This window comes from Anabrus simplex, chromosome 3 (assembly GCF_040414725.1).
Source record: "Anabrus simplex isolate iqAnaSimp1 chromosome 3, ASM4041472v1, whole genome shotgun sequence".
In the NCBI taxonomy this organism is placed as follows: Eukaryota; Metazoa; Arthropoda; class Insecta; order Orthoptera; family Tettigoniidae; genus Anabrus; species Anabrus simplex.
The window spans coordinates 48552288-48573678 of NC_090267.1; the positions used below are offsets into that span (position 1 = coordinate 48552288).

General features: G+C 38.0%; 1 protein-coding gene across 1 annotated transcript; it reads right to left on the reverse strand.

Annotated features, from left to right (window-relative positions):
* Positions 1 to 1331: 1331 nt before the first annotated feature.
* Positions 1332 to 20627, reverse strand: LOC136865958 (V-type proton ATPase 16 kDa proteolipid subunit c). Its single transcript, XM_067142523.2, has 3 exons — positions 20346 to 20627; positions 19450 to 19639; positions 1332 to 3551 (listed from the first exon to the last, which is right to left on the reverse strand). Exons 1-3 carry the CDS (start codon positions 20422 to 20424, stop codon positions 3347 to 3349), a joined length of 474 nt encoding a protein of 157 aa, XP_066998624.1. The 5' UTR covers positions 20425 to 20627; the 3' UTR covers positions 1332 to 3346.
* Positions 20628 to 21391: the final 764 nt, after the last annotated feature.

The following is a 21391-nucleotide window of genomic DNA, read 5'->3' on the forward strand; positions in this document are numbered from 1 at the left end:
TCCCTCTGATGCATTACTAATTAGGAAAGGAGTCTAAGAATTTCCATCGACCCTGGAAGGAACCAGGAATCAAAGAAGTCCATTGCTTCTGTAATCAGGAATTGTAGTACCTCTTGAATTTGTTTCCAAAGATGCCATTTTATAGGATGCCACCCTGTGATAAAGAAGAGGCTTCCTTTTGGCCCCACGAGTAACTGGAGAAATAGCCAATCTTCGGCAGAGCCCAACATGCCAAGGTAGAGCTGCATAATCCACCCGTCACCTGGTTATCTGGAGACAAGGCCCAGTAGCCACGCAAGGCCTCGAGATTTGTGGTTAGGAAAGGATAAAACCACACATACAGAAAACCATTCTAATGCAGAGGGGCTGGCCAGACAGTGAGAAAATTAAAATGGCAAATAGAAAAGAAACAAATGAAAGAACAGCACAGGCACCTTAGTCTGGAAATACTTTAAGGTAAATCCAGCACGGGTAACCCTGCGCTCTGGATCAATGAGTGCACAAGCACTTGTGCATTTGTGTCCCTAGATGGGGCACATTCGAGAGCCAACTTTCTTACAAAATATGGTTGATCATAACAGAGCTCACTGCATTAGCTTTGCTACAGCATCATTCAATTTCACTTACTACACTAACATCCTGGAAAAATACACATGCCAAACACCTGAAATGATCCATAAGTTTCAGTTCTGACATTCAATCTTTTTCCCAATGGACATTACTTAGTCCTGGAAATGGCAGTTTTCACCATGCTTTTGCACCTCCAAGTTCCACGATATTAGACCCTAGGCTTTCAGGAGTCAGTCAATAACACCAAATTGCCTGCATAAGTCAAATCACTTCATACATTTCCAACCAACTGAACTCCATTTTACATTTTTCAGTAAATGAATTTTGTAGAATATGATAAACATTAACAGATTACAGCCTTGCCTAACCCCAATGTGTTATTCAAAACAAAATTCAACATTTTTCAGGTTAAGCTAATTGATTAGACCAATGGTACAACTGCAAGGCGAATTAAAGTGCACCTGAACTAGATTCTTGAAGTACCTCCAACCAGATAGCGGAGTATGAAACTTCTTCCCAAAGTCTTTGGATTTTTGAAATAAGGCAGTATTACAAATCAATGTATATGATCAATAAATAACTTTATTATGAAGTTAAAAACCACCAGCTCAGATTAACTGGGAGCAAATTTTACTAACAAAACAAACTTCAATATAAACTTAACAGCAGCTGACGAGCTTCGCAACGAGCCTGCGACAAACTTCCCTGCTGAAAATTGAGAATACACCTCCAAGCTATGCCAGCCAATTAAAATTCTCCACTTCATATCATTTTTCCTTTATTTTTTTTCAACACCATAATTTAACTTTACATAACCCTAACAGGTATACAACTTTACAATATATTTAAAACTTACTGAAATATTGGTCAGGGACCAATACTATCCAAGTATTCAGTCAAACTGCATCACAACTACCCCTTTATGTACTGTATATTATATACTATGCAAAATGGCAGTTTTTACCAGCACATAGATGGATATATATATACAGGTTGTCCTAATAAGCACTATAGCGTATTTCCACATAAACCATGTACTAAAAAGAATTTCTGAACCTTTATATTTGAGCACAAGCTCTCCATAAGTTACAAGACAAAACATATGTACAACCATGAAATATATATATATAATGCTAATACTTTCTACAGGAATTAACATGATGCCCAAACAGTGTCATCCCAAATTTTCAAGAACATTCCAAAAATAACTTGCATTCGTAGACCAACGATGATCTATAATGGCCCTAAATCTGCCAATAAGCTGCCACTGCAAGGCTAATATTCCAAATGAAATGCATCTAATGATTACACAAAGATAATATGCAATGATTGTGTACTAACGTCACATAGATTTATTTCCTTCATAATCTCATTCATACACCAATTAACAGACATACTACGCATACACCAGATGAACACTATACACTACATAAACAGTGTTTTTAACCATTAGGACAGACAGCGGGAGATTTATTGGACTCGAATTTTGGCATCTCAAATATTGACAGGCAACAGCAATCCATGCCAGGCAGCATTCCTTTTAGCTCAGATATTGTAATTCCAAAACCTGTACACCAGGTAACATGTGGAAGAACAAACCAACATCAACAGCTTTAAATTTTCTTCAAAGAATATTAATGCCAAAGCTAGACAAGAAGAGTTCTTACAGGTAAACATTCATTACAGCTAGAACTCATTAACAATGAACAACTCTAGAAATACTGCACTTGGTAAGGTCATCACATGATCTTGATGGTACACATCACCATAAACAAGGATTGTAGGCCAGAGAAGTGAACCAACTCTATAAACATTTAAGAACTGCATTCACTTTGAATTACACCTGGTGCCTTGAAATTATATGAATCCCTCCTGTTTGTAGCATCCATAGCTGAGAGCTAGGTTACAAAGGAAATCAGTGATCATTTTCTGTACTTCAAAAGTAATACCCTACTAAAAAAACTCCAGCAAAGCTGGGACAGGAAAATGGAATGTACACATTGGTAATAAAAAACCCTTCTCCGTGTTCAATCTCACAAGAAAAATGATTCGCTAACACTACCTCGCACTTTACAACTACAGAGCCGAGTTTCTTAACGAGTCTTGTCTTCATTAATTGATCTAATACGTTCACAGAACAGCAGGCCCACAGCCACACACAAAAGCTACACCACAGGAGAAAAGACCTGCTGATATATAATTTTAGAACTCCTGCCATCTCCCTTGGGTAAAGACATGTTGCCATATATTACAGACAAGCACTGTTCATATAAGTCCATTAACAGAAATGTGTTGTTTGAAAGGCAAAACTGCCTGAAAATAACAAAAATATATGCACTATCATTTAATACACTGTACATAGATATTTATGTAATACTTTGTTCATATACACATATATAAAAGTAATTCATTACAGCAGACCAGAAAAACAAAGACGAAGTAATAATTTGATCGTTATCACACGTGATATGTTCACACAATATAAGAAATCTACAACCATTTCTTTCAATCAACACAATTCTCTTACGGGGAACACATGCTCGTGGTAGTCAGCATTTTGTTTTCAAGTTGTGCTACTTTTCCATCCAAGTGCCAATTAATCTAGGCTATGATAATTACAAATGAGGTTGCTGGCCTGAGGAAGTCAACTCAGGGTGGGAAATAAGGAGATTTCTCTCATCACATCGATCACAATAAGATGACTTCCGCCGAAAATAGAACTTTTATTACACATGAATGATGGGAGCGCAAGTCTTTAATAATGGGAATCGACAGTTTATTTGGTGTAAAGATAGATGGCCACAATAAGTCCGTAAAGACCCAACACTTCAGCAAAAATGAGGATCAAAATCATTCCTACGAAGAGACGAGGTTGCTGGGCCGTTCCTCGAACACCAGCATCTCCCACGATGCCAATTGCAAAACCAGCAGCTAAACCACTAAATCCGACCGCTAGACCTGCACCAAGGTGAAGAAATCCCCTGGAAATGAATGATATTAGGTTACATACAAAACATTTGTATTACTACATTGCAGCTAATAACTAAAGGCAAAGAAAATATGACAGCAAATGGTAGAATCACAACGTTATAACTAAGTTACTAGAACAATTTAAATGACTACAAATGCAAGAGCTTGTGAATATCATACTTAGTGTCATGCCTGCACAGGTATGAGATTAATTAGAGCTAGTATTCAAAAGGAAACTCATCTGTCTTACACATCACCCCAGTATTCACTGAAGAGGGAAATCACTCCCAGAGTGGTCTGAATCAACTTTTCTGAACAAGTATCACTTGAGGCTGAGAGGTATACTACTACTCCACGTCAGAAATGTAAAATTTGTAAATGGTAATTTACTTCAAATATGTATACCAATTAGAAAAAAATGTGCCTTAGAACTTTCTCAAAATTCAAAAGTAACCTAATTTAAAGATATTCCCCAATGCAGAGCATGGCAAAGATTTCACTCCACAAAGATATCAACATCAAAATTGTTAAAAATTAACTAGCACAATACATCCACGCATTTCATCCCATCTGAACTACAATGGAATTAAAAAAGTATTCCAATTAACGCTCGTCATGTACTGAAGAAAGTCTGGAAAGTACATCATGAAGGCATCCCCTTGAAATTAGAATCTCTTATACACGTACTTTGATAAAAATCACAGCTACAAGAAAAGAGTCCCTTCCAACATTCCTCAGAGGGGATTGTGAGGGAAATTCATTTTTTTAAAAAAGCCGAATGGACCATAAATTAGCCGACTAATGCTACAATGAGGTAGTTGTTTAACAACTGGATTGGGCACCATCACCTTACCAGCTAATTCAAAAGGCTGTTTATCAGGCTCCAACAACTAACCAGCTTTATTGAAATCTACCCTGCCTGAAAAGGCTTTAACTGTAGCTGTCCATCCACCTTCTTGAGGAAGCTGGGAAGCAGAAAAGCTCCTTGGGGGCTGAGAAAAAGAGGGAGGTAGAAAATATGGATTGATTAGGAGTGTGCTCATCTATTTGACGATGGCAGTACATGGTGTGGAGATTGCGTTTTAATGTTTGTCCTCATCTCCATTACTCCCTCTAAGTACACTGACCTGTCATTGTGTTCTTTTCATGTTACCATATATACAGCATGTCTGGCTTCTTGACAAGAATCATTGGCAGTCTGGTTCCAAAAGTAGAGAAACTCAAATGTTCCTTCACATACCTAATACACCCCTATGTGCATTATTAATGGCACGACAGATGCCCATCTCTACTGCACTCCCCTCACCCCATTTGTGTGCTCTACGTTTTGGCCAGAAATAAGCAATCTGCTAGTTTGCCCAAGAGTCTGCCATTTCCTCATATGTATGCAGAGAACATAGTCCCTCAGTCACAGATGATGCTCCAGCTGTAAACTACGTAAAGCCTAACAGACAGCTCGTGGGACACATGCTGTGTAGAACAACCATCTGAGCTGCCTAACTTTCAAAGAGACAGATGGGACATCTCACACCAGCTGTAAGTTGGGATGCTTACATAATTACACATTAAATATAGTTTTCACATTTAAATGCAGCATTCAAGCAGTTATCGCAAATACATCTGCAATGCAACAAAACATGGAGGTGGAATACAGTTTCAACATATGTCCTACCATTAATGGTGCGCATATCGAGGCATTAGATATGTAGAAAAAACAGTTTCTCTACTTGTACAAACTGCCAATAATTATCTCCATTACTACCCAAGATATTCATTTTTATTATATTGCACGTTCAACCCAGACACCCTGTTATGTTACCCTTTATGTATTATATTAATATGTATAGTAATCAGTTTTAAAAATGTAAATGCGGATATGCTATTACTCCGACTATTTTACACAACCACCAATCTCAGCTGAAGTGATTAATATATTAAGGATGTACAGCATTTTTATTGAGGCTTGTGAAAGCAATAAATGCACTACTGGATTTGATTCAATGAAAGAATCATTCTTACAATCTGTAAACTAGGCTACTTGTTAGAATATGGCAAACTATGACATTCCAAACCCTGCTCCTTGCAGCTACTTTTTGTCGAACAGTATTTTCCTTTCTGATGAAGCCTTGACCACCTGTGACATTTCTTGGCACATTCCCAAACAAACAATATCTGGAACTTCACCTGAAATGAAAGTTTTCACAAACTACAAACAGGTTCCTCGAACAACAGTACTTTTGGGCCAATCATTCTTAGTGCTAATTGCATACACTTCAGGATCCACTTGCAGAATAACCAAGAATGTTCTTGGAATCACTTCAACTGCCAACATCTTCGATCCTGCATCTTTGGAACCGATCCAATGCACTTCTAGCCTTTTCTCACGATACTGCCAATGTTATCAGAAATAATATTCTTCTTGAAAATTTAATCCACAGCACTACCTGCATTCCCTGCTTGTCCATTTTCATCTCTTACCAAAGCCCCTGAAGAATCTTAAGGCTTCCAGATCAGCTTCAGATTGCAGGTTCCTGATCGATCAATCAATACTGACCTGCATTTAGGACAGTCGCCCAGGTGGCCGATTTCCTATTGTTTTCCTCACCTTTTCTTAAATGATTTGAAAGAAATTTGATATTTACTGAACATCTCCATTGATAAGTTATTCCAATCCCTAACTCAGTTTCCTATAAACTAATATGTGCACCAATTTGTCCTCTTGAACTCCAACAATCTTCATAATGTGATCTTTCCTACTCTTAAAGACACCACTCAAACTTATTTGTCTACTGATATCCTCCCACGCCACCTCTCCACTGACAGCTCAGATGAGCAGCTCATCTTTCTCTCAAGTATTTCCAGCCCAAACATGTGAATATTTTCGTAACGCTACTCTTGTCGGAAATCACCTAGAACAAATCTAGCTGATCTTCGGATTTTTTCCGGTTCATGAATCAAGTAATCCTGGTGAGGGTCCCATACACTGGATCTATACTGTAGTTGGGGTCTTACCAGAGACTAATATGCCTTCTTTACATCTTTAGTACAACCCCTAAACACCCTCACAACTAGGGAGTGGATTTCTACTCAATTACACATTTTTTTCGTAAGTTTTAACGCAAGCTATTGTGCATCCCAAAGTGTAAAAATTTAAATCTTATTTCACATTAAAACATTTCCACATTTTTAAAATGTAAATACATATTTTAAGAAAATCTATAATAAGCACATAAATTGGCAATATTTGTTAATAAAATTTAAAATGTTTCCGTGTTATAAAATAATGCTCATTTTCATTTTATTATTATATTGTTTTTAAGGGTGCATTTAACATCATGTTTCTGAATGTTTCCTTCCAGAAGTTCTAAAACTTCCTGGTCACTGGCAACATCGTTACATTTAGACAGCGATTTGATTTGCTGCACAAGATGTTTCCTTGCATGATATTCCAACTTTTCTGAGTCAGCCCGCTTGGGTTTTGTTTATAGAATATCAGCGAAAGGCAATCACGGAGAGATGTAGGTGACCGGTAAGAGTTAAGACATGGGAGACTGGGAAGAATATTGCTCCACCATTAAGTAGTGGGATATCATCACTCCTAAGAGTAAGGTTAACTTTTCGGGTTCATATATCATTCCCGTTGTGTGATTTTGTATGGATTTCTAAGAAATATTTCCTTCTGTGCCTGCTGTTATTTTTATTGAAACAGTGATTCACCATAAATGCGTGTCTCGTAAGCTGCAAAATAATGCCAAGAGAAGTCTACTACAAGGTCGCGTCTTCAACAATATGTAGGGGAATTTAAGAGCATTTTCACTACCGATGGAAAAATATTTTGCCAACCGTGTGGTAAAACAGTAAGTGCAGATCAATGTTCTCAAGTAACCCAGCATTCGTCTGGAAGTAAGCATACAGCGGCTACTTCGCGTGTGCGTTCGCGTCTACTAATAGCTGAACCAGCTACTTCAAATACAGGCCCATCTAAATATTCCCAGTATTGTTTAGATGTGTGCAGAGCATTTGTTTGCACCGACATTCCTCTTGGCAAAATAAATCCGGGACTGAGAAATTTCCTAACAAAGTACATTAATTTTGAGCCTCCAGACAAATCCACGTTAAGGAAAAACTATCTCTCAAAATGTAACAAAGAAACTTCACAAAGAATTCGGGCAGTATGCGATACCAAAAAACTGGGTGAGCATTGACGAAACCACTGATTGGATTCAAGTGGCAGAGAAGTAGGAAATGTAGTTGGTGTGTTTAATGACAAAACTGCTTCTGGAAATTCTTATTTGCTAGCGTAAAAATAAATGCTTGCTGCAAATCCTGTCGCTGTAGCTAGGTTATTCAACGAAGCCATGCACTTCCTTTGGCCAAAAGGTATAAAATATGACCATGTATTGCTTTTCCTTACTGATAGTGCACCTTACATGAAAAAGGCAGCCGAAAGCCTTTCTGTGAGCTTTCCGAAAATGATGCACGTAACTTGCGTTGTTCAGGCTCTACATAGGTTATGTGTCCGACTCGTTGGCTGAATGGTCAGCGTACTGGCCTTCGGTTCAGAGGGTCCCGGGTTCGATTCCCGGCCGGGTCGAGGATTTTAATCTTCATTGGTTAATTCCAATGGCCTGGGGGCTGGGTGTTTGTGCTGTCCCCAACATCCCTGCAACTCATACACCACACATAACACTATCCTCCACCACAATAACACGCAGTTACCTACACATGGCAGATGCCGCCCACCCTCATCGGAAGGTCTGCCTTACAAGGGCTGCACTCGGCTAGAAATAGCCACACGAAATTATTATTATTATTATAGGTTATGTGAAACTGCGAGCTCAGTATCCTCAAACGGATAAATTAGTAACTAATGGCAAAAAAGACTTCATAGAAACACCCTCAAGAATAAATCTGTTTAAGAGAAAAACAGATCTTGCGCTTCCTCCACTGCCTAATGTTACGCGGTGGGGTACCTGGCTTAGTGCTGTGGTATACTACGCAGACAATTTTGAAAGTTTTGCATCCAATGTGAATGCACTAGGTAAAAAAAGATACCTCATCAATTGAGATTCAAGAGATACTGAAAAACAGCTCTTTCAAAAATGTGTTCATATCTGCCTATCTAAGCTTCTTGTGTGAAACTATAGACATACTTGAAAAATCCACTAACCTGTTGTCCGAAACAGTGAAGGAAGTGCGCGCTGTTGAAAAGAAATTAGATTCACTCCCGGCTTCACAGGTACAGGGACTGTTACAGGTCATATCAAAATTTGTTCAGGAAAAACAGGATTTCAAACAATGTGACAAATTTCTAATGTGTTAGAGGGTGCTCATGTTGGCAAAACTGATGGCATTATGTTTGTGACATTCCTCCTAACTATGCACGTCTACTACCTGTGATGTGGAGCAATCGTTTCTGCAGTATAAGGTGTTCTTTAGAGATAATCGGTATGTATTTGTGATGGACAATTTGGAGATGACCTTTGTTGTTCACTGCAATTCTGAGACTACTTCTAGCAACTAACATTCCAGCATGTAATGGGCGAGTATGAACCGGTACCATTTTTTCACAGATGATGGGTTGCTCTTGCCATATTTAAACAAAACATTACCTTTAAAAAAAATAACCATAATATCTACTCAGGCATATCAAAAATTATTATACCATACTGCACATTTCCATACACAAGACAACAATTTGCCTTAAGGAGCATGTTTGGTAGCACCATATTCTAATAAACAAAATTTATACTTCTTTACTTCAAGCACAAGTAGTTGTGATATTTAAAGGAAAATAATTTTAATTTGTTATGCCTTTGCTGGCAGGACCTAGTGTTTACAGTACACTATGTCTTCTGGTATGGGCTAGAGCAATTTTGTTACTTTCATTGATCTGTCTGTCTTATCCTTGGCTTTGATGATATGAAAGTGAGGTATGAGCAATGCTAGTAATGCCAATCCTTCTGCAGCCAGTCCCTACTAGGGATGGTGTAAAAATGTTGCTCATAGGGTCAGTTGGCGCATGCATTTCAGTGGGCTTGGCAGACTGATATGTAATTGCAACTTCTGGCTTTGTGATGAAAGCAACGGGACTCGCTCATTTCCCTAGTACGCCTCTTCAGTAATGCCTAGGCCATCTATGACAACTGATGGCAGAACTGTTGAGGATCCAACCAGATCCAACCAGCCTTAGGGCTAAAGACTGAACATACATCACATATTTTGAAGTTTTTCAGCACAAATATTTCACATTTTTTGCACATAAAAATCCACTCCCCACTCAACCATGTGCAGAGACCTGTACCCTTCATTTAACATCCCATTTATGCGATTACCCCAATGAAGATCTTTCCCTATATTAACACCTAGGTACTTACTGTGATCCCCGTAAGGAAGTTTCACTCCAACACAGTAATGAAAACAGACACTATATTTGTGAAACTCACAACCTGACTTAACTCCATTTATCGAACCATTGCCTGCTGTCCATTTTACAACATTATCCATGTCATTTTCCAGTTGCTCACAATCTTTTAACTTATGAATATACAGAATGACATCTGCAAAATGCCTTATCCCCAATTCCACTACACACACACACACACACACACACACACACACACACACACACACACACACACACACACACACACACACACACAAGAAAGCAAAGGTCCAATAATACTGCCTTGAATTCCCCTCTTCATTATTACAGGGTCAGATAAAGCTTCACCTATTCTAATTCTGAGATCTATTTTCTAGAAATATAGCAACCCGTTCAGTCACTCTTGTCTAGTCCAGTTGCACTCATTTTTGCCAGTTGTCTCCCATGATCCACCGTATCAAGTGATTTAGACAGGTCAATCGCGATACAGTCTAAGGACAACTTTTACTGGAATCCCAAACAATGCCTTATACGGACTGCACCTTATATCTTCATGGCGAGCTGTATTCTTGAAGAAATGAACAAATATTAGGCCCACAGACCCGTGCACATTTTCATTGTGTGCAACATAGATTTTTGCTATTAACTGTCTTTGCTTCTCATGAACTATCTTCAATTCACTCCACAAAGTTCTTGGACGAGATTGCAGAATTCACAGCTGTAAATCACTTTGCACTATGCTAGGAGCACCAAAAAATCTTAACATTAAACAGGTTATGTACAACCTCCTCTGATCTTTTATTTAATTTTCAAAGACTGCAACTGAAATTTCGTAAGTGATCCTGGTACACAAAAATGAATTTGTAGTCCGGCTCTGCAAATCAGGTATATCGACCTGACACTGCCATAAAAAGAGTGGGATGAACGACAAACATTTTTTTTTTTTTACAAAAAACAATATGTATAATTATGAGTTTCCACCTTATCAATACAAATTTATTTTACATTAAGCAAGTAAATATAGTCAAGACTAGTTTCGACCCCTAGGGGGTCATCCTCAGTTGACAAGCGTTAAAAATGTATTGTTTACAAAAACATCACATGTAGTGGTAAAAGCTTGAATTAATTTGAACCGATCATTAATGTTGGTATGTCTGGTACATGATTGACTAGTGTGCATCATCCATGAAGACACATTTTTTATGCTACTACCATCCAATTTTTTAGGTTATACAATGTGGAATATACATGCATTTATGCAACTCAACAGTGGCAAGTTTAACAATGTACATTTAAAGTTGATTCATAAATTACACATTGGCTATTGATTAGGACGTTGGTTTGAACACTTTTGACTAGAATATCAATGTAACACCTTACTGGCATATATCTTAGATGCTGAAATCAGTTTGTAAAGCCTGTTACTCTTGATTGAGTCTTAGTATAAGGTTAAAATTTTAAATGAAAACTATTTGCATATACATATTGTTTTTTGTAAAGTAATATCTATCAATACGGAAATGAAATTTATAAACAACAGCAAACATTGTTTGTGACGATTAAAGGGGCGTAACATCTACGTCATTGGCCCAACTTCTTTTGTGGCCCTTTTATTTCTTCTGGTAGGTTTTACATTATGTCAAGTACATTCTGACCTGTCTGAGTGTTTATATTTTTGTTCTGCAGCCCCTTTCAAAATTCTTCCTCCATGCCCAATCAACACATGGGTGTCAAATTATGGTGAAGATCTGCTCTGTATGCACATAATAATGAACTGATTCATCATTCGCCAGGTATATTAACTTGGCATTATCATGCCCTCTCATAACATTGTACTGCTTCCATCTATAAACCTCAGGATTTCCTACTGGTTTCAGATTTTTACACTTTTCGCAAAGCTCCAGCAGTCTTCACGCATCCCATGCATTTCCCTTCTTATTCATAAAACCATTTGATAACTTCATTACAATGAGCCTACATTGTGTTGAAATGGTATGCATCCATATTGAGACAAAACAAGGCATCTGTACTCCATGAATACTGGGACTGTACTGTCATGTAAGCATGCATTCAAATGCCATGTGCGACAGGTTTAAACTTCTACAACCTTAGTAACTTTTTTTGCTTTACATTGCTATTAACATGTTAACGTAATTCTTTTAACATACTATTCAAACAAACCAAACTCGTCCCTCAACACTGAAATCTGCATACAGCATTCCTTTAATATTTGTACAATCCAACAAATCAGCTACAGTAATATTTACAAACTCAAACGTCAAAATGTGCAGAACTATTACACCAACATTTAGAGTAGAGACACTGAACATTACACAGTACAGTGTAAACAAGGAAACTTTGTAAAAGATTTGAAAGCATGATGGTGGTTTTAAGAGGAAGTACAACTGGGCAACCATCGTCTATTACAGGGGTGCAGAAATTTTCTCTGAATCAAGCAGCCAGCGAGGATCCTACCACCCTCATACTTAGGAGTTATGCTCCCAATGTTTGACCTCTGTATTAACATTTAAACCATCTAGAAATATTAAATTATAGAAATACAGTAAAGCTAGTAACTGTAAACGCTAGTGTCAGCTTCATTTTATAAAATTCAAAATGTGAAGACTGCCACAAAGGTGTTTTTGACCCAAGACTTGAAATATTAGCCTATAATTCTAATTTGGTCACCCCTTGTTTCCTATCTCCTTCAATACCTTCCTTCCTGATCAACTAAATCCTGAGAAAGTTCATATGTTATAGCTTTGTCATCACCTGAGTTATTAGTGTTACTCTGGCAGGTCAGGCTTACCCAACGCGCCAGTCCTCACGCGACTATTCGCTCAAATCAATGCTTATCTATAGCTGCGTTGATGGACTGGAATAAGGAACAAGAACGTTTAAAACGACTGATGAAGTATTTCAAGAAGATGAAGAGGAAGGAATCTGGACAGGCAAGTGAAAGTCAAGATGACTGTCAGAAGGTGAGCTTAGCAAAAGATTTGCTGAACAATCATCGGCTTTAGTCGAGACGATGTGCAAGAATACAAAATAAATTCCTCCTAGTTTGGTACAACACAAGAACAGATCACAGTATTCAAGTAAATTTGCATTTGATAATCAAGAGACTGGTGTCACATGTTCCTTGCAAAGGAAAGACCTTGCTGCTCCTATCAACAATGCAGCATGACACAGCCACTGATTGAGAAACCAGTGACAAACAGAAGACCGAGATGAACACATTTTACAACTGCACAAAGTCTGGCAATGTCGACAAAGCTTTGTGCAACATACAACGCTGGACTTGTGAGTAACCGCTGGTCACTAACGGTGTTTTACGCCATGCTGAATGTAGTTGGCATAAATACTCTCATTGTCTACCAATCAAAGGTGATATAAAAGTAAACTCTTGTCCTCATCCCGAGGTGGCGCAGCTCTTTTCAGGCACACCCCCATTGGAGGTGAGCTGCATGTACCATTCCAACCACATACCAGCCCTCCTGCCATTCTTAAATTTCTGACAGTACCGGGAATCGAACCCGGGCCTCCGAGGACGGCAGCTAATAACACGAACCGTTACGCTACGGAGGCAGACATCAAAGGTGATAAGGTAGTTAGACAAGCTTTTCTCAAGCAACTGTCTCAGGAAATGGTCTACGAACACATGAAAAGCCCACCAAAACCGGGAACCTTCTTCGTTCAAGGTGGAAGATAGCTGGATATGTAGGCATTGAAACGCCGATGACAGGACCTCCAGCTAAGAAAGGCCGAACAAGATGTCCAGTGCTGACAGGAAGACAAACTGAGTGCAACGATTGTGGAATAATGATTTCTGGTCAACACACCACTCCCATGTGTCCAGTGTGCAGGTATCGCTACCAGCCAGCGTGAATAAAAGTGCACATTTTGGACAGCCATGAATTTGAGGAATACTGGTAATGATTTATGAGTGAAAAAGTTTGAGACTTGTGCTATATATTAATGTGAGCATTTCTTTGAATTGATCCTAAGTGACAAATTTAAAATACAGCCTATATACTTCCCTGCCAATATTCAGAAACGTCTGTTGGAGAAAGATTCATTGCATACCATGTTATGACCTATTCAGTTCATATATAGACCTACTGTACCAGTACAATTTCAACTTAAAGCAGGTTAAGATTATATTCCTGCAATCCATGCATCTTGAATATTGCATGTAAAAAAAGGTCTCAAATATTTTTGTAAACCGTGTAATCAAGGTGCAACAAGTACAGCAGAATAAGTTAATAGTTGCTTATAATGTTCAAGTAATAGATTAAATTGAACTTCCAATCTACAATAGACCTATCTTAAAAACTTGGGAAGTGTAACCGTATGGTATGAAAAAATTCCAATTGGCTAAAATGCAACCCAAGATTCTTGCATGGAAGGTAGGAAATTTTAACAGGTATATTCATTTAGGTAGCTTTTCCCACATTGAGGTCAATATTAAGGCCTATTTCATTTTTATTCAAAAATTATTGTAGTTATTTTGCATGTTCTATTAAATACATTTTTAAAAATCACATTAAACGATTTAGAATAGTTTATCAGAACAGTCTAGGTGAAAATTTATTTTGTACGTAGCGCACGATAGATAAAAGTAGATTTTAAAAATCCGGGTCAAACACACCCATACGCCAGTCTGTGCTACATTTCTTCACTTGATATAGATGTTGATTCCCATAGGGAATATGAAATATTTGTCCCGAATGAGTAAATTTATAATACCAATATAAATGGTCCGTTATTGGACATTATAAATTTTCTAGCTAACTCATTCCTGGTTGCCAGCGTTTCGCCCTCGTATGCTAGGTTGGGCTCATCAGTTGGTACCTTGCAAACCTACCAAGACGCTGGCTAGTGCATACCGTAGAGGCCACTGCGTAGGCTACATGGAGCCACTGGCAGTGCCAATGAACTATGACTGACTGTCTTTACCAAAAAGAGATGCCTGCTTGGTTATCAGATAATATAGATGTTTAGCAAAAATTTCCTGCATAAGTTATCAGGCTGACTTCACTTCATGTAAATGCAATACATTGTGTCATCTAATGGAAGCAGCAGCTGGGAGTGAGACAGCTGAGTAGTAGGTAGGGGAGCCTGTGGGGACTACAGACTTTGGCTTTGTCTAGCAATGCAGTTTTTTTCATGTTCCAGCAAGAATATAATAAAACATACATAATCATAGACTTATGCCTTTCAGCGTTCAGTCTGCAAGCCTCTGAATTTACTAAACGTCTCCACAATCCTCTATTTGCAACTAGTGTTGTGGCCTCATTTAGTTCTATACCTCTTATCTTTAAATCGTTAGAAACCAAGTCTAACCATCGCCGTCTTGGTCTACCTCTTCTCTTACCCTCCATAACAGAGTCCATTATCCTCCTAGGTAACCTATCCTCCATTTGCCTCACATGACCCCACCACCAAGTTCATTCCTAAATTAGCCTTTATCTCATTAAGATTTTAGGAGAAATTCCTAGGTGTTTGAGTTCCAAGTTGTGGGACGGGTGATAGATTAAATTTCGTGAAACTGGAACTGCTAATATAAGTGAAGATGATAGTGCTAATAGAAGAAAATCTTGGACACCGGACAACGCCCAAATAATTGTAACAAATCTTGAGTTCTTTCTCAAACGGGAATTTATGGTTCTGTACAAAGGGCTACAAAGTTAAAACCTGATAAATGTACTTTCGCTCTATGATACTGTGTGTAGGATTACATTTAGAATGCTTATGTCCATACGAAGAAACTGATCCCAGTCTCCTCTTCTCCGACATAGCGTGATTTCACTTATGTGGGAATGTAAATTCTCAAATCAGCTGTTACTGGAATACCGAAAAAAAAAATGTTCTCCAAGAGAAACCTCTCCACAATTATAAATTAGCTGTGAGGTGCATTAGAATTTCAGGCAGTCATTCTAGCTTGCTCTTGTATTACTTGACCAGCAGAAAGAGATAGCTTGCTGGCCTCTGCATTGATTGAATAACCCTGTGCACATAACACTGTTCCCGTTAGCTTTCTTCCGATTTAAGCGAGGAATAAAAATATGGGATAAAGGTGTGTTATTTAAGATTTAAGAGTTCTGCAGGAAGCATTGAGTTGAAAATATATGTCAAGGGTCAGATCTAGAACTTAAGATGTAGTAGAGAAAGCTACAAAGCTAGCCAGGAACAAAATTACGGAAAGCAAATCTTGCACTGAATCTAAGATCAGAATGCAGAGAGACATTACAACTGCAATGAAAATCCACATATTAGAAAGATGAGTACTTTACCTCCCAAGCAATACTAGATTAGAAAATGTAAAGACAAAAGATAAGACCTGAATATTGGGGTATGAGTATGAAGATAACTTGTAGCCTATAGAAAAGTATGTAACAAGGGAAGTACAGCCAGACAGCTGCCAAACAATTACTAGTAAGCCTACCACAGAAAAAGTACTAAAGAACGGGAAGCTGACAGTAAATATCCAAAAACCATGATTCTATATTAAATACCCAAAGGATAATCTAAAAAACCTCTAGACAAGGTACGCCTAACAGACTCCCTGGGAAAATTGCCCTTGAAAGAAAATGTTTTGCCATCAAACTTTGTATATTTCTAGTCTGGTATACAATTAAGTTCTTTGTGATTAATTAAACCCTTTCCCAGCACCAGAAACTTTTCTTGGGAGGAAAAACTGAATTTAACATGCAACTTCACAATCCACTGAAGATAAGTGGCATTACTGAAGTCTGGATTTGACAGCTCCAAAGAAATGATTTTTTCTTTCAGGGTTTCCACCTCAACATTCTCCTGATCAGTGATTGTTCCGTTATTCACTACAGCTGCCTGTACTCTAGTCTCACGACTCAGGTTTTGTATCGATCATTACACTCATTTTCTTGATTACCATTTGAGCTTGTAATGCATCCTGCTCCAAGCCCAATTGCCACTTATGGCATTGAAATTATTTGGGAAAAGTTATCTGTGGCTGACCTTAGGGCTCTAGAGAAACTAAAAGCCAGATTTCTAAAGCGAGTATTAGGTGTGCCTACGAACACAAAGTCCAGGTTAGTGTACGAACTTGGAAAAGAACCATTCTATATCGAGGATCTAAGAATTAATCTAGTACTGCCCTTCACAAGACAAAGCGCAAAGATAATTGAAGAGAAGAATGAAACGAGCCCAAATCGAGCTCTAATTCTATACCACTAACGCCATGCTGGAGTGAAAATGGACAGAAGCGAACTACGAACAGCGACATGTGGTTACAAGTCATTATAAGGTAAGAACTTCATTTTCCCGTATTGAACTGAGATTCACATAGAATTAAAGAAGGTTCAACCTATTCAATACAAAGTGTGTTGTACAAGGTGTTCACAACATATTACTAGTACCGGTTTCAACGCTTAATGGCATAATCAGCTAGAAATCACAAAGTGGGCAGGGTACATAACATAAAATTGCATACATGATACATGTATTGCAAAGTACAAATGATTGTTTTTACATTAAGAACTAGATGAATAATGAGTAAAATATGGTGGCATAATATAACTCATAGGTGTTTCTAGTCTAATGCGGCAGGTAGGTATTGTACAATAAAATTGGTCTGATGAATTTAGAGTAAAAGTCTTAGTATAATAAAACGATGTGGTAAAATTGTCCACTCTTCTGTTATCAATGGAGATATATATGGACCTGAACCTTCTTTAATTCTAATTGTGAATGTGGTTACAAGGATGGCAGTCCATGGCTTCCACCACAAGCTATGCGAGACTTAAGCGATTCCATGAGATGAACGACGAGTGCGTGTGCTCTATGCGAGGAAGTGTGCGATCACTACCACATAGTTAAGTGCAAAAAAAAAAGATCAATCAACGAATACAGTAAAGGCAATTAACTATTAAACTCTTTGCACATTTGTGCGCATTTCACTTATATTATTATTACTGAAGTCTGAGTAAATTCTGGTTCCCATTACTGAGAAACAGCAATTTACACAAGGAAAATGGATAAACTGATTATTTTGCTGAAAATGATAAGTGCGACAGAGTGATACTACAAAACCAAGCAGCTGATAAATTCTATTAAATAAAAGAACTTCAGCAAAACCCTTTTACTGTTGGGGTTTCAAAGTTTGACATACTTCCTACAAATGTGCAGTATGTAGAATCTCTGCTGTAAGCAATCTCCAAGATTTGAATCTTGCCCCTTAGGGTGATAAAACAGCTATGCTAATTACATCCCCACCCTAGCCAACAAGTTCTACTTAAAAATTAAAAATATGTAAAAATTCACAATATAGTAATATCTGCACAGCTCCCCATTTTTTACAAATATATCTGACGACTTGAAGTTGTCAGCCCGGGGGCTGAATGGATCCCTAACACGAAAGGTTATAGAATTATAGGGCAACTTGTCAAGACTGACAATGCTAAAATGAGGCATTCAAGCTAACATGAAGAGCAAGGTAGTTTAACATTGCTTTCATGAGCCAGGTTAAAGACATAAAAGATCAACACCATAGTTCATGTAATATCTATTTTAAAGTAAGAGTATTCCATGCAAGAGTCATTCTAGGACTAACACTTCATCACTGTTAAATTAATGCAGTATAAATTTTCAAAACCTACAGATGTCTAGCACCTTAACAGACTAAGATGACCTGAAAACTTACGAGGATGGAAAAGTGTTAATGAGGTCAAGACTCATAAACGGGTACAACTATTTGTGAAGGCAATTGTATGTAGAAATGTACGAAGAATCGGGAATAAAAGACCCCTCCATCAAAACTGGCGTAAGGTCAGAATAAAAGTTTGAATGCCACTGCAAAGAATATCAATACTCAAAAAAAGTTAAAGAAAAAGAGGATAAATCTTTCCTAACTCTGCAAATTTCAGTTATACACTTAGGGCCTACAAGTCCAACACCATTAAATAGAGGATTTAGGATTTGATGAAATACAGGTAATTGAACCCAAATGTTGGCATGTTCAACATGAAAGGCTTTAACTTAAATGATGAACAGTATTCAAGGGTAAACTGAAAAATAGCAGTACTTTCATCTTTACGACTTGCTAACAGCACATCGAAACAATCTAGTCCTGTTCTAAATGGAACTCTTTCAGCATAGAATTACCTTGGATGATCTAGGACAAGCAAGCGCAAACCCTAGCACAATTCAGCATGGGTTCAAATTTAACTAGCAGTATATTCCAATACAGATGAGTTCAGGAGATTAATTTGATCATACAATTACCAACCATTCCAATCTGTCATCACTGAAAAGGGTAATTTATTTTTTAATATGTACTTTAGCCACATTACAATGACATTTGGAGACCAAATGATTCCTATAAGGAAATCCTTTCTGAAAAACGTACACATACGAAGTCAATAACCACTCTAAATTTAACCATAACTTTTCAAATAGTGGAACTTTTGGAAGACATCATACACATGACAATCAGCTGATTGAAATCCTGTCACATTCAAACAGTATTTTCTCATGGTACTTACTTGTAAAGGGTGTAGCTTTTCGGTTCATCCAAATTACCGGCTATCAATACCGCTACCACCAAACCATAAATGGCAATAATACCAGCCATGACAACGGGAATGATAGATTTCATGATAAGTTCGGGCCGCATTACAGACATGGCTGCAATACCAGTGCCCGACTTCGCTGTGCCATATGCTGCTCCCAATGCTAGAAAGGAAAAGAAAAAAACATTAATAGATGAAAGCTCTCCATCGCCAATTTTCATAACGCTAAATGATTTAAAAACTAGTTTGAAAATGCCCCGCTACGAAAACCCTCACAGTGGAGATCTCAACGTTCGCAACGCCCGTTCCTTCGATCAAAACTGCACACATCCACATATCACCATATTTTTTTTAAAAAAATTTGTACAATAAAGACCTTTATACCAAAATAATATTCACAAAAGTTCACGAAATTCCACCTACTACGCACAAAGACATTCTCCAAATCGTCGCCCGACGGCGAATAACCTCGGAACAGCTGTCTACTATACGAAATAGAAATTCATTTCTACAATTATTTAGATTCCACATCGTGAAGGTCCTCATTTTAAGGCGAATAATATGTATTACACATGAAGGCATTCACGAAACGGTTCATGAACATACACGCCCATCTATGTTGTCAAGATCAGAACAGCCAGCACACTGAATGGACACGATATTGATCAAGACTGGAATCCTTCACATCACTACGTAGGGCAGTTGCCGTACAGAAAATTAATCCTTATGCATGTTAGAGAATCTCATTTCGGTAGAGTATGCAGGAAGTGTCTAGCAAGTATATCACACACACATTTAGGAGCACTGTAGTACATTGCCCGACCATCACCAGAAGTCCAATCGATAGGTATTCAGAAAACTACACTTACCACTGAAAATAATTGCCGATGCGGCACCCATAACACCAAAAAAGGGTCCATATACGGGGTGAGTTTCGTCGAGAGCCATTGTGTAGAATTAAGGAGTATTTTCAGGCTTGACAACGAACGAATTACAACAATCTTCACGCACTCACTCACTAAACTAATCGACCCACTGTCAAATATGGCCTATACAGCGGTATGGATCATGTGATGGGTAGAGATTTTGAGGCCTTGTACCCCTGTGTCCTAGAATCTTATTGGTCGCCGTCAACTGAGTGGCGAACTGCGAACGAATGAGAGGAGGTGTACTACACACTCTCACGGACGTCAGAAGATAGAGGGCTCGCTAATCAGCCAAATGCTTTCACAAATACAATCCAAACCATGTCACAAACGAAAGCTGAACATATTTAAAAAAATATATAGTACAGAGTTAACATAAACTAAAAATCATAACCTAAGGTCATTATCATATTCATAAGCTCATGTTACAGGAAATATTTTTCCTTATTTTAACACCATTACAAAGGAGAATTCAGAGCGAGTCTAGAATTTGAATACTAGATAATACCTCATTGAAGTAATGAAGACATCCAAGAAGCTTAGAAACGATGTCTCAGAATACTTATAGCAACTACCTTATGGTTGTCGACTAAACATTTCATTCTTATCATTTAATTTTCTCTAGACTTGCTTTCTGGAACTGGAGAGTAGACAGCCTCCTTTCGTTCCTGATCTCTCTTAATAGCTTCAGACAAAACAAGAGCTCCAGATTCACAGCATATTCATTACCACAGCTTTTTTCTTACAGGCCGATATAACGATTTTCTCTGTACTTCAGCAGTTACTAAATGAGAAAGGCAACCACTATTTTTTTTTTCCATGTTTGAAGAAGTAATTTTAGCTAATGGGAATGGCATTCTATCCTCTTCGGGCATGACCGTGCCTTCATGAGGTACCGGTAGGTACATTATGTGAAGCGAGCCACCACCATGCAGCAAATATTAAGAGAAATCCGTAACAAGACAAAATATTTTATACGACTCTGCCTT